The 14,441-nt window shown below is 45.7% G+C and overlaps 1 protein-coding gene across 2 annotated transcripts in view; it reads right to left on the bottom strand.

Moving 5' to 3' along the window:
* Positions 1-14,441, bottom strand: part of col27a1b (collagen, type XXVII, alpha 1b) — a 605,111-nt gene that overhangs the window by 431,928 nt on the left and 158,742 nt on the right. For both annotated transcript variants that reach the window (XM_078550110.1, XM_078550108.1), the window contains exon 8: positions 9,059-9,103. In XM_078550110.1, the coding sequence (XP_078406236.1) occupies positions 9,059-9,103 (45 nt within the window). The remainder of the gene's footprint in view (positions 1-9,058; positions 9,104-14,441) is intronic.

Below are 14,441 nucleotides of genomic sequence, written 5' to 3'. Positions count from 1 at the left end.
GCTCACTGACAATTAAGCGGCCTATTAAGGCCCTTAACCAATTAATTGGGTACAATTTTTCGCTACTCGTCCAACTGTTCAGTTGGCATGCGAGTGAAAAGGCCAAGCGACCTTTGCATTTTTGGCGAAACCTTATCCACAGGCGAGATGAGGTTTCGACCAGTGATTAAAAACAAATAGTAACTTTTCACACTCCTATTTAACATGTCTCTGCTCATGTGACACAGTCACACGAGGGGACATGTTTTCGTGATTTTAAATATCTTTATTTTTATGGTCAAAGATCTTCAGCTCCCTGAGGCAGTTCTGTGCCTCAGGGGCTTTTTTACGGCGCGCACCCACGCGCATGCGCGAACTTCAGCGCGCGCGCTCCTCTTGCCCCCCCCCACCCCGGCAATGCTGAGCGCTGCTGCGTGTGTTTGACGCTGGCTGGCTGATAATTGGCCAGCCACCGTGAAATTGCGGTTGGGGCCCAATCGGGGGCAGCAGTTGGCTTCGCGGCCGTTCCCAGGCCCGCCCGTCCATCCAGGCAAAATTCTGCCCTGGATAAAATTGCCGTCCATAGATTTTTATTTTCCTTTCATTTAATAACGGAAACCTCATCCTGCCCTTGGATGGGGTTTCGTGAAAAATGCAAAGTCCACCAGCCGATTCGCCCGTCCGCCAACCGTAAGGTTGGGTGGACCACGAAAAATCGGAGACAATTGCATCTTTAATAACCTTAATTGGCCTCTTATTCATCGGTGGACGTGCTTCCAACTTTTGTGCCCGCCCGCTGACCGAAATATTGTGCGAGCGCGGGATGACATTGGGACGTTCGCCCGAAGTTATCTTGTGCGATTTCGCGTCCAGTCGGGTGGGGCGTGCACCCGATCAGCCTAAAATTCAGCCCCAAGTCTCTGGTCTGAAACTTGAACCCACAACCTTCTGAATCAGCTGAGAGTGCTACCTACAGAGCCACAGCTGACACTGTTAGAGGTTTTTGATCCAAGATGTTGATAGGGTAAACCACTAAGATTGAAATAAAAAGTAGCACAGAGTGAAAGGAAACTTCATAAACTGTACAACATGTTCATTTTATTTTGCTTTCCTCTCTCATTCTGCCAATTCTCTTTGTTTCTTTGATTCTTGCTGGAATCCCTTGTATTTTCTATCTCAATTTCCTCTCTCAACCATCAATCTATCTGAGCATCTCCATTCATCTCTCAAGCTATTGTTTATTTTCATTTTTGGCAATCTTCTGAAGCAACTGTTGCCATGACCATTGTGCATTCTTGGAACTCTTGTAACATTAACTTGATTGTCTCTCCACTGCCTCTGTTCTTTCGGACTGCTTGTTCAACATCAATCTCAGGTTGACAGGCTGACCATAAACATCAGTGCTTTGGCCCTAGCCGTTAACAACCTATATCAATGATTTTGATATGGGGACCAAAAATAATATTTCCAAGTTTGCTGATCACTCAAAACTAGCTGGGAATGTGAGTTGTGAGGAGGATGCTAAGAGGTTTCAAGGGGGTTTTGACAGGCTAAGTGAGCGGGCAAGAACATGGCAATGTGGAAAGATGTGAAGTTTTGAAGGAAAAACAGAAATGCAGAGTATTTCTTAAATGGTGAGAGATTGGGAAATGTTGATGCCCAACAGGACCTGGGTGTCCTTATTTATAAGTCACTGAAAGCCGATGCAGCAAGCAATTAGGAAGGCGAATGGTATGTTGGTCTTTATTGCAAGAGGATTTGAGTACAGGAGTAAAGGTGTCTTGCTTCAATTGTATAAAGCCTTAGTGAGATCACATCTGGAGTATTGTGTATGGTTTTGGGTCCCCTTACCTAAGAAAGGATATGCTTGTCATAGAGGGATTGCAACAGAGGTTCACCAGGCTAATTCTTGGGATAGTGGGATTGTCCTACGAAGAGAGACTGGGGAGACTGGGCCTGTATTCTCTAGAAGAAGGAGAGGTGATCTCATTGAAACATACAAAATCCTTACAGGGCTCGACAGGGTAGGTGCAGGAAGGAATTTTCCCTTGGCTGGGGGCTCTAGAATCAGGAGACACAATGTCAGGATAAGGGGTAGGCCATTTAGGGACAGAGATGAGGAGGAATTTCTTCACTCAAAGGGTGGTGAATCTTTGGAATTCTCTACCACAGAGGACCGTGGAGGCTCCATTGTTGAGTTTGTTCCAGACAAAGAGAGATAGATTTCTAGATATTAAAGACATCAAGGGATATGGGGATAGTGAGGGAAAATGGGGCTGGCTTTCGGATGAGATGTTAAACTGAGGCCCCATCTGCCTTCTCAGGTCGATGTAAAAGATCCATTGGTAATATTTTGAAGAAGAGCAGGGAAATTCTCCCCAATGTTCTGGCCAATATTTATCCCTCAACATCACAGAAACAGATCCTCTGGCCATTATCACACACTGTTTGAGGGAGCTTGCTGTGCACAAATTGGTCGCTGTGCTTCCTACATTACTCCAGTGACGACACTTCAAAAGTACTTCATTGGCTGTGAAGCACTTTGAGATATTCAGCGTTTGTGAAAAGTGCTGTGTAAGTGCAAGGCTTTCTTCTTTCCCTCAATTCTTTCTCCTCTATTGAAACTGGCCTTCAAGTGCTATGTCTTCGCAATTCTTCGGCTTGAATTCCTTTATTTCACCCTCAGATTTCTGAAGCTCCTTGGCTTTTCTTTTAACATTAAACATGCTGCATAAATGCAGGTTCTGCTGTTTATGTGCCATCACAGGTCAAGTTCTCTGTGCCTAGTAATGCCGTCTGGTTTCTCCCCAACACTCCAGAAGACAATGGCTGGGGTTCTTCTCTTCGGTATTCGCTAGGCTGTGATTTTCCTACCCATTTCCCCTTCAATGGCAAAAGTAGAAAATCCAGGCCAGCAATTGTGCTGAGGTTCCAAAAGTGTCAGCAGTTGCACAAGGGCAGGATTTTTCTCTCGTTGGGGTGAGCGCGCGTCCGACCTGAATGAGAGTTAAATAGAGCGCGCTGACGTCGGGCGAGCATCCCAATGTCATCGCACACCCTCGCGGTATTTCACTGGGCTGACAATCAAGGGGCCTATTAAGGCCCTTAATCAATTCATTAAATCTGATTTTTCGCTGACGTCCAACCTTCCGTTCGGTTGGCGGGCGGGCGAAAAGGCCAAGCGGCCTTTGGATTTTTTTTATGAAACCCCATCCATGGGCGGGATGAGGTTCCCCAACAGGAATTAAAATTAAAAGGTGTAAGAAAATAAATGAAGATGTGAAATGGCGGGTGGCGGCCTGTATCACGACCGCTCCCGGGCCCGCCTGCCCGACGAGGGAAAAATCCTGCCCCGAGTGACTGCTTTACGCGCGAGTCTAGACGGTGAGGGGTTGTCAGCCTCGAAAACTATGGACGCTTCAGAGTCAAGAATGTTCGCATTTTTGTCCCACGTCTCGCGCACACATTTTCAGCAAAGGACCCTGATTGGCAGGCAAAGTGGGAAACTGCTTAACTTTCTCCTTTCCAGCCCGTTGCCTTCCAGATGCTGTGGAATTCTCTCTGTGGTGGGGAAAATGAAGGATGGCCTTTCAGCCCAGAGGGCAATTCAGACCCTTAAGTGGCCAATTAAGGGCCTCTTCCCACCGCTGCTGGCATTTTACCAGCGGTGGCGAGGGGGGGGATGGGGCCCTCCACCACTTGGGGTAGACATGGAGTAAAACCTCTGTGACCCACTGAAGGCACCCCTCCTGGCAAGGGCCACCACCCTCCGCCCTCACCAACTACCTCGCCAAACACCCTCTCCACTCTAGCCGGGGCCTGCCTGACTGGACACAGTAACCCAAGCCCCACTTTCCTTCGTCCCAGGGCAGCACCTATGATACTGCTCCAGGCCGGGTGCAGTGCCAGCAGCAGCTGCCATTCCCAGTGGCACTACTTGCACTGAAGAGCTGCTGGCCCTCTGACTGGCCGGCGCCTCTCAGAGGAGCGACTGTCATCACTTAAAAGGGCTGGGCGTCCCGACACCAGGTCAGTTAATTGGCTGACTGGCACAGAATCGGGTCAGGACCCCGGGAAAGGACCGAGACAGGGTTGCCCCCAGCTTTCTGGCCCGCCATCGGACCACCGCCGCCCTGACAAAATTCAACCCTGCATCATACAAAAAATGCTGTGACCAGATGCACTGCAACAACTCAGCAAGGCTCCCTCAACAGCACCTTCTAAACCCGTGACCTCTACCACCTAGAAGGACAAGGGCAGCAGATAGATGGGAACACCGCCACCTCGAAGTTCCCCTCCAAGTCACTCACCATCCTGACCTGGAAATATGTCACTGTTCCTTCACTGTCACTGGGCCAAAATCCTGGAACTCCCTCCCTAACAGCACTGTGGGTGTACCTACACCACAGGGACTGCAGAAGTTCAAGAAGGAGGCTCACCACCTCCTGCTCCAGGGCAATTAGGGATGGGCAATAAATGCTGGCCTAGCCAGCGACAACCACACCCCATGAACAATAAAAAAAAATGGAGGGTGACACCCACGGTTAGTTAGACTTGTCCTTGTATGTTTAATGGTGACAATACTGTGCCCTGCAAGTTGGTGGAAGTGTGAATCGAAGCAACACGCTGCCCTTTACAAAGGAATTGGGGACCTGAGTGAGCAGGGCAACCAATCAGGTTGAGGGATTCTGAAATAAATGGTGCATGTTTTGGACACGGAAGAAGTTGCAATTCAATATCTTTAAGCTCAAGCACAAAGTAGTCACTTTACATTCACTTCAGTTGCAATTTTCTGTTCTTTACCTCCATCACATGAGGAAAAGCTATCTTGGTAACCATGAGGACTGGGTGCTCTGGCCAATGAAATAAGCAACAGTTAAGTGTATGTACTAATCACTACATAAAACATCTTAATACCTCATGGTGCAAAAGTATAACCCAACATAATGTTACTGTTCTAAAATTATGTGGCTTAAAATCTTTTCATCTTTAGGTGAAGACATTTCATTTCCTTGCTGCAAGGAAGCTGCTCATCATTTTTATTTCTTTAGATACCTTTATTACTTTTTGTTAAAGCTGAGTACCTGTAAAAAATGGACTGTTTTCTGAAAAAAAATCTAATACATTTCTAAAGCAGCTGGATCTGTTTATCTAGACAAAGTTGTGCCAGAAACCCTTGAATTCGCAAATGTATTTGAGTGCCACACTGTCCAACATGCTCTGCATTTACAGCGCACTCATTCATACATACGTGGTCCCCTGTGTCTCAAATCCAATGGAAGGATTTTTAAAAACCTTCTTTCCAGTAAAATCAAGGCAATGTTTACAGAGGTTTGCTAGTTAGCATAAATTCCCAGGTATAATTTTCAATTATCTGTAGTTTGGAAGTGGTGTATTACAGTTCACTCAGCGACACAGAGTTGCTGTGGCCACACACACTTTTTTACATGCGTGTTGTGGTTTGGAGCTATGGATGGTAATGTTAGAGGCTCCAAGGTTCTTTCCATCACATGGCTGACCATGAACCTCTCCCACTCTTACCGCCTGCAATTGGTGTGTGTTGGAAGGATTTGCAGGCTGATACTCAACCCGTTTGGCCACAACAGAAATGCACCTTCCATGGCCATCAAGTCCTGGGGTGAGACTCGAACCTGGAGCTTCTGGCTCAGAGGCAGAGAAACTGCTCACAGTATCACAAGACCTCCGCATCTATCGTTTAACGGAGCATTAATGTGCCTTAGGTAAGGTGATTCAATAAAGAAAAGAATCAAGTTGAATTCTGCTGGAAATTCCTCTGTAAAAAAAAGTCATGTGTGAAAATTGCATCCTGAATAAGGAGTGTTTCTTCTACTCACACATGACTGCTTTGCAATCCCTAATTTTCCATTTTCAGAATGCAAATTGTCCGCGCTGGTGTTTTGCTGCAGAAAAACTGGATATTTCCCGTAAATTTCAAAACTTAATCTTTGAAAAATAAATCGTATAAAAAAAACTTGGTTTGAAATGAAGATTTAGCTTTTCACAGATTTTTGCATTAGAGTGTTAATGATTAGCATGGAGATTTTAGTAATGGAAGGTATGACTGGCAGAGAGCCGATCATTGGTGATTAAAGCTTAGATTCTACAGCTAGCCGTGCCACATCTTTTTTTAATCTGTTTACTAAAGATTACAATGGTCTAACACATTTTCTGATGGAATATTGAGCCACCAACAGACCGAATTCATTAGCAGAACCACAATAGTGTATTCTCACTATGGTTCACTTGAAAATCTTTATTTCTAGGATATTTATTTCTAGTGGAATAGAGGTTCTGAATCACCTAAAAGTGCGGTCGAAGAGTAATAATTTAAAAAAAAAACATTTGGAGTGTTGAATTTATTTTTCTTTATTCTTTTGTGGGATGTGGGCATCGCTGGCAAGGCAAGCATTTTTCCCTAATTGTCCTTGAAATTAGTTTACTTGCTCAGACATTTCAGGGGGCAGTTAAGAGTCACCCACATTGCTGTGGGTCTGGAGCCCCATGTAGGCCAGACCAGGTATAAGGATGGAAGATTTCCTTACTGAAAGGGCATTATTGAACTAGGTGGGTTTTTACAACAATCGATGATAGTTTCATGGTCACCACTAATGAGACTAGCTTTCAATTACAGGGTCTGAATTTGAGTCAACAAAAAAATGCTAGAAAAACTCAGGTGTGGCAGCATCTGTGGAGAGAGAAACACAGTTGACATTTCCAGTCCTTATGACTCTTCTTCAGAGCAGAAGAAGAGTCTGAAGAAGAGTCATATGGACCCAAGGGCATTAGCCTGGGCCGTTGGATTACTAGTGACATTACCACTGCGCCACCATCTCACCTTTATCAGTGTATAGGCAGTGTGAAGAACATAACAAGAGATGGAGACTGTGAAAAACAGTCAGTTAGGAACTAGAAGGAATTCAGTTTTGATAAAACACCAAAATGTCAAAGTGGAAAGGACTAAGAGAATTAAAAACAAAAAACTACTGCGGATGCTGGAAATCCAAAACAAAAACAGAATTACCTGGAAAAACTCAGCAGGTCTGGCAGCATCGGCGGAGAAGAAAAGAGTTGACATTTCGAGTCCTCATGACCCTTCAACAGAACTGAGTGAAGTTAGGAGAGGGGTGAAATATAAGCTGGTTTAAGGTGGGGGTGGGGTGGGGGGAGAGAAGTTGGGGGGTGGGGGTGGTAGTAGGGACAAGCAAGCAGTGATAGGAGCAGATAATCAAAAGATGTTACACACAAAGGAACAAAGAGGTGTTAAAGGTGGTGATATTATCTAAGAGAATGTGCTAGTTAAGAATGGATGGCAGGACACTCAAAGTACAGCTCTAGTGGGGGTGGGGTGGAAAGACTGACAGGGTATTATAGTTATAGATTTAAAAATAATGGAAATAGGTGGGAAAAGAAAAATCTATATAAATTATTGGAAAAAACAAAAGGGAGGGGGAAGAAACGGAAATGGGGGTGGGGATGGGGGAGGGAGTTTAAGATTAAAGTTGTTGAATTCAATATTCAGCCCGGAAGGCTGTAAAGTGCCTAGTCGGAAGATGAGGTGCTGTTCCTCCAGTTTGCGTTGAGCTTCACTGGAATAATGCAGCAAGCCAAGGACAGACATGTGGGCATGAGAGCAGGGTTGAGTGTTAAAATGGCAAGCGACAGGGCTTTGCAGAACACCTACGGTCTGTCCGCAAGAATGACCCAGACCTCCCTGTCGCTTGCCATTTTAACACTCCACTCTGCTCTCTTGCCCACATGTCTGTCCTTGGCTTGCTGCATTGTTCCAGTGAAGCCCAACGCAAACTGGAGGAATAGCACCTCATCTTCCGACTAGGCACTTTACAGCCTTCCGGGCTGAATATTGAATTCAACAACTTTAATCTTAAACTCCCTCCCCCATTCCCACCCCCATTTCCGTTTCTTCCCCCTCCCTTTTGTTTTTTCCAATAATTTATATAGATTTTTCTTTTCCCACCTATTTCCATTATTTTTAAATCTATAACTATAATACCCTGTCAGTCTTTCCACCCCACCCCCACTAGAGCTGTACTTTGAGTGTCCTGCCATCCATTCTTAATTAGCACATTCTCTTAGATAATATCACCACCTTTAACACCTCCCTGTTCCTTTGTCTGTAACAAATTTTGATTATCTGCTCCTATCACTGCTTGCTTGTCCCTACAACCACCCCACCCTCAACTTCTCTACACCCCCCCCCCCCGCCCCGCCCCCCCAACCAACCCGACCTTAAACCAGCTTATATTTCACCCCTCTCCTAACTTCACTCAGTTCTGCTGAAGGGTCATGAGGACTCGAAACGTCAACTCTTTTCTTCTCCGCCGATGCTTCCAGACCTGCTAAGAGAATTAATGTTGTTTGGATATGAGGAAAAGTGTTTTTACGTTGCTAGTGGTTACGATCTGGAATGCACTGCCTGAGGTAGTGTTGGAAACAGATTAAACTATGGCCTGCAAAAGGGAATTGGATAAGCACCTGAAGGGAAAACAATTGCAGGCCTGCAAGGAAAGGGTCAGGGAATGGGACTAGCTAAATTGCTCATGCATTGAGTTAGCATGGATCTGAAGGGCTGAAGGGCCTCTTTCTGTGTTGTACCAATCTGTGGTTTGATAGTCAATAGGACCTTGAATGCCCTAGAAGAAACATTGGTGGAGTCATTAATTTCTCTGCTCAACTCAATGCACTACATAACAAAGACCTTTTTTGCTTTTCTCGCCTCTCTCACGAAGTTACATGGCTCTGGGTGGGTGGGAATGTTTGTATTGTGATGCATTGTGATCATACAGACCAGTTGTTCTTTTCCTGTCTGTCATTTTTGTATATTCGTACAATTGCCAGTCCACTACTCTAGACACACAAAGTTAATGCAGGCAGTGAACCAGCCCGACCAGGACTGCAGGGCATTGAGGGGAAACAATGTGGGAGGTGACAAATTAAAGTTCTTTTTTGGCATTGAATGGGATTTGATAATGAAATCCGTGTACGTTCCCTCCGAAAATTCCCTCTGAATCTGTGAGAATGAAGGGAAACAAACACTCACCGGTCTTCCAGGGTGGCCAGGTGGTCCAGGGTAACCTTTTAGTCCCTAAATAGAAGGGAAAAAAAGCACATTACTCCATTTGAAAAAGAATAAGAAAAACAAAGCATTTGTACAACTGAAAACCGAAAATCATCCTTAAAAGCAAATAGAGGAAAGGGCAAAAAAGCACAATCTCAGCCAAATGCGCAAATACAATGCACCTTCATGAAAAGTACATTAGTGAACTATATTCCTGTGTTGGGGAGGAAAAGGAAGAATCAGAAACTAAACATGTCATTTTTGTAGCAGCTAATGTGAGATGACGTAGCTTGAGGTGGATTATATCAGCTTGTTTGCCAAATACTTTATCTTGGAGATGACACTCTGAAATCTGGTAGGAAATGGCACTAATTATTATGTGTCAGCTGTGGCTCAGCTGATAGCTCACTCACATCTGTGCGAGAAAGCTGTGGATTCAAGTCCCAGTGCAGGACTTGAGCACAAAAATCGAGGCTGATATCCCAGTGCAATACTGAGGGAGCGCTGCACTGTCGGAGTCGCTGTCTCTTGGATGAAATATTAAATCGAGGCCCCAACTGCTTGTTCGGGTGGGTATAAAAGACGCCATGGCACCATTTCAAAGAAGAGCGGGGGAGTTATCCCCAGTGTCCTGGCCAATCGGCAGCCCCTCAATCAACATCCCAAAAACTGATTACCTGGTTATTATCACATTGCTGTTTGTGGCAGTACAACAGTGACTACACATCAAGAGTACTTCACCAGCTGTCAAGCGCTTCGAGACATCCAGCGGCAATGAAAAGATCCATATAAATGTAGCTTCTTCCTTTTTATTTGTTTTCTTGATCACATCTTACTGACATGAGGACTGATGGTCTTATCTGTGGTGAGGGTTAATGGGTTTGGTTTGATCTTTAACCTTCATCTTCTCAGCTTGAAGATGTACTAAACCTTGCCAAAGATCCCAAGGGTCCATTTTATTTGCACAATGGGTAAATAATGGTAATGAGCCACGTAGATCATTTGTTCATTTTCACCAGAGCCTTACTGGGGCCGTTGGCATCGTCTTGCTTCTTCGCTGTTTTCTTCAAGCCTCCCTCTGTCCACGTCTCAATGTTATCCATCCACTTGATTTTCCCTCTTCCTCTCCTGTTTTTACCCTCAATTTCTCCTTCAATTGTTGCCAGCACAAGGTTGTCGGGTCTTCATTTCCAATGTCCGTACTTGGCCATCTCTCTCTCAAACTGTACTTAGCAATCCTTTTGATTCCTGAAGATCTACTCTTGATCTAACCCACTCATTTGTCTTCCTGTCCATCCTGATTCAGAGCATCCTCCACCAAGCCCACTTTTCAAATCCTCCTCTCACCCTCTTTCCTCAGAGTCCAACTCTCACATCCACAGAGTGGACACTCCACACTAGTGACTGGATTAGACCGTCTAAAGACAATTCCTGCTCTATGTTGAGTCAGGATGTTGCAATCGGCCTCAGTATTCTGACACAAGGAAGGGACTAAAACCAGTTAGGGTTCCTGGTGCCAGTTGCTGTGCAGTGATACCTTCTAGAAAGGGAGAGAGTGTGAAAGAGTGTATGTTGGGTGAAGACAGGGTCAGGCTATGTTGCAACGTCTCAATGATTGACTTTGCCTACCAACGTACATCTAAGAAGACACATAAAGAACTGCCACTTGGGTCCTGTACCAGAGAATAGCCAGCAGTTTATTGAAAAGCTGAATTCAGCAGATGAGGAACAGGGAAGAAACTGAGAGATGATGGACAGGGAATCACTAGTGGGCAACTGACAAAGAAGAAAGCACAATGGGGATTTTTTGATGATAAACAGTTGTTTGGTGACTCAACTTAATCCACACAACCAAGTATTTAAAGCATTCACACGAATTCACTGGACAAACTCAAATACATTTGGTGAACTAATACAAAAAAGGTCTGTTTTTAAAATTTTAGCGTTCCTACACGGAGGGTAATTGCTTTCTCTAGGTGATTTTGACTTGGTCTGCTTCACTTCTAACAGTGACAATCAAATCAAACATCTGAAATTAATTCAGATGTCCAAAAACGTTTTGAAATAATTTGTTTTTCTCATTTTCACCCTCTTCCCCTGGTGGTCAGAAGTATGCAGGCAGTGCTCAGATACCTCACAGCTTCATAATCGTGGACGGCATCACTGCAGACACCTATCCTTTCTTCATCGGACGGCCTTAAACACACACTTTCCTGCATGGGTCAGTGAATGGCATTTCCTGCATGGGTCAGTGAATGGCATTTCCAGCATGGGTCAGTGAATGGCAATCAGCAGTAAAAGGACTGGCTGATTTTTTTTCTTCTCTGCTCTCTAAACTGTCCGTGCTGCCTGCCGAAGATCAGCCAAGTCAGCAGTGACTGAGAAATGTTAGGAGCTTCTGATCTGCATGGTTTAGTTCTACGGTGCGTCACCGGGGAAGTAGAGTTCGATTCGGATTGGTGCTATAAGCAAGATTTTAACTCATTCAAAACCCATTCCCTTAACAGATTTCAAAGCAGGCCCTATGATGGTCGGGGGGGGGGGGGTGGATTTTATGGAGGCACCAGGGGTTTCACCTGGCAGCTGAAAGACCAGTGAGAGACCCTCGTTGCCTCCTCTGGGAAGGCCTGCCGGTATTAGGTGTCCAGCAGCAGGCCTTCTCTGGGAACAAGGACAACATGGGCGCAAATGCCACCCACTGAGAGCTGCCAGTCAATCAGAGGCCAGCAGCTCTTTTGCTCAGCAACGTCACCAGGGAGACAGTGGCTGCTGTTGGAACGACACCCATCAGAGGCCCAGGATTGCGGAGTGACCCAGGCCAGAGGTACGTAATGGCGGGAGGGGTTTCGCAGGGTCAACAGTGAGGGCAGGTGGGTTGGCTCTCAGCGGGCCTCCCCTCCCTGATGCTGGCTCCCTCGATTGGGCAGCGAGTGCCTTTCAAAAAGGGGCCCTCCCCTGACCAGGAGACCATAATTCACTGGCGCCTATCTTCTGACGTAGTGGTACTGTCACTGGACTGGTAATCCGGAGACCCAGAGTAATGCTCTGGGGACCTGGGTTCGAATCCCGGCACAGCAGATGGTGGAATTTGAATTCAATAAAAAATCTGGAAATAAAAGTCTGATGATGACCATGAAAACACTGTGGATTGTCATAAAAACCCACCTGGTTCACTAATGTCCTTTATGTCTGCTGTCCTTACCAGTTCTGGCCCACATGTGACTCCAGACCCACAGCAATGTGGTTGACTCTTAAATGCTCTCTGAACAAGGGCAAATAGGAATGGGCAATAAATGCTGGACTAGCCAGCGACACCCACATCCCATGAACGAATAATAAAAAAATCACATTCTGCAATTCGGCACTGCTTTCCTTAGGATAGGACACTCTCCTTCAGAAGTTAGAATGATGTGCGTCAATATTCGCAGGAAATCCCCAGGACTTATTAAATTTATATGGCCTAAAACCAACTGCACCAAGATATTACCTGCCCGATACCTTCCCAAGACTGGCTTGAAGTTCAAATCGTTATATTCTGAATCATAGATTCTATCTTGATAACCAAATTACTTTAATTTTTCTTTGCCTGTGAAAACATTATCAGTAATATTTTTGCATGGGAATTCTCCTGTCTCGCTGCTCACTCTCAGTAATTCAGTTTTTGCTGTTGAAAATCAGCAATCTGGTAACATTTTCTTCTTTATATCCAGACATAAAAGCCCCCTATAATGGCCACCCTGATATATGTTTAGAAAATTAAAGAATCCGTTTTTCAAAAGTAAAATCTCATTTTCCCACAAAATGTGAGACTGACTTTCAGTCAGGGCACCTGGTAAAAGATAAAAACAGGTTCTTTCCTAAGTCTTTGGGTTTTTGAGAAGGTTTGCCAGGTGTCAACTACGATGCGATTGTTAAGCAAGTTTAAAACAGAGCATTCAAGGTAAATACTCTTCCAACACTTCAACACTCCAAACTCCATTCCCTAGCTACCAAATCCATCCCTTTACCTGGCAACTGTCTGAGATTAAATCAGGCTGTTTGCAACCTGTGTGTCATGTTTGACCCTGAGATGAGCTTCCGGCTACGTATCTGTGCTGTCACTAAGACTCCTGGAATACACATCAAGAAATTGGGCATCCGTAGCTCATTAATTAATTTTTGTGTTTCATTTTAAGGAGAACAAATTTTACACTAGCACTTTGAAGTGGCAACATAAAGAGAAACGTACAAGATTAGGAGGGACGTGGACAGGGTGGATAGGGAGCAGCTGTTCCCCTTAGTTGAAGGGTCAGTCACGAGGGGACATAAGTTCAAGGTGAGGGGCAGGAGGTTTAGGGGGGGATGTGAGGAAAAACTTTTTTATCCAGAGGGTGGTGACGGTCTGGAATGCGCTGCCTGGGAGGGTGGTGGAGGCGGGTTGCCTCACATCCTTTAAAAAGTACCTGGATGAGCACTTGGCACGTCATAACATTCAAGGCTATGGGCCAAGCGCTAGTAAATGGGATTAAGTAGGTCAGGTGATTCGCATGCGTCGGTGCAGACTTGATGGGCCGAAGGGCCTCTTCTGCACTGTGTGATTCTGTGATTCTGTAGACAAATGTATGAGGTTCCTGACAGATTCGCACTCTGGTGAAACCCACCAGAGAGTGTCCCTCTTTTCTCCAGGAGCTACCAGTTGGCCTTGTAAAGGGGATGAATCTCCACTCCTGGTCCTTGACAAGGGAAAAGATGATACTGTGGCTACAAGAGCTGCTCTTGTGGACACGTTTATCAAAATCCATCTGGTTTAAATATTGCAATGAAGGCCCAATGCAATAACCAGGACAACAGGCACTTACCTGGACAGCTTCAAGCCTCCCGTGGGCTTATGCCCCAATAGGGCAGAAATCCTGAAACCAACACCACCACCCCCCCACCACCAGACCTGCCGGCCAAACAGGGGGCAGCGAATCTCCAGCACCAGCAATGCCACTGGGAGCAGTAGCCACTGGGTAACACATCGGGGCCTTCACCAGAGATCGTCCCTGGATCCCTGGAGAGAAGTAAGTGGACGGATCGGGATCGTTGGTGAGGGTAGGAGGGAGTGGTCAGTGGCAAGGGCAGGGGGGTGGCTGTTAGCAAGGCCCCCCTTTCCTAAAGCCAGAGCCCACGATCGGGCAGCGAGTACCTGTGAATGAGGAAACCTCCCAACCCCTCCCCAGCCCACAAAGCCTCTAGTATCACTGAGGAGGTTTGCAGAGCAGCTTTCTGGAGGAACCAAAGACCCATGCAAGTCTTGTCTAATCCCTGAGCCCACCAGTAAATCCTGGTTGGCTCAGGGATAATTGGGTTTAAGAGCCTGATTGCCTTCCCACCGCTAGCAGGC

The sequence above is a fragment of the Cetorhinus maximus genome, chromosome 10 (genome assembly GCF_964194155.1).
Source record: "Cetorhinus maximus chromosome 10, sCetMax3.hap1.1, whole genome shotgun sequence".
Taxonomy (NCBI): Eukaryota; Metazoa; Chordata; class Chondrichthyes; order Lamniformes; family Cetorhinidae; genus Cetorhinus; species Cetorhinus maximus.
Note: the sequence above shows the minus strand (reverse complement) of the source record. Positions and strands in the feature narration are given on the sequence as shown.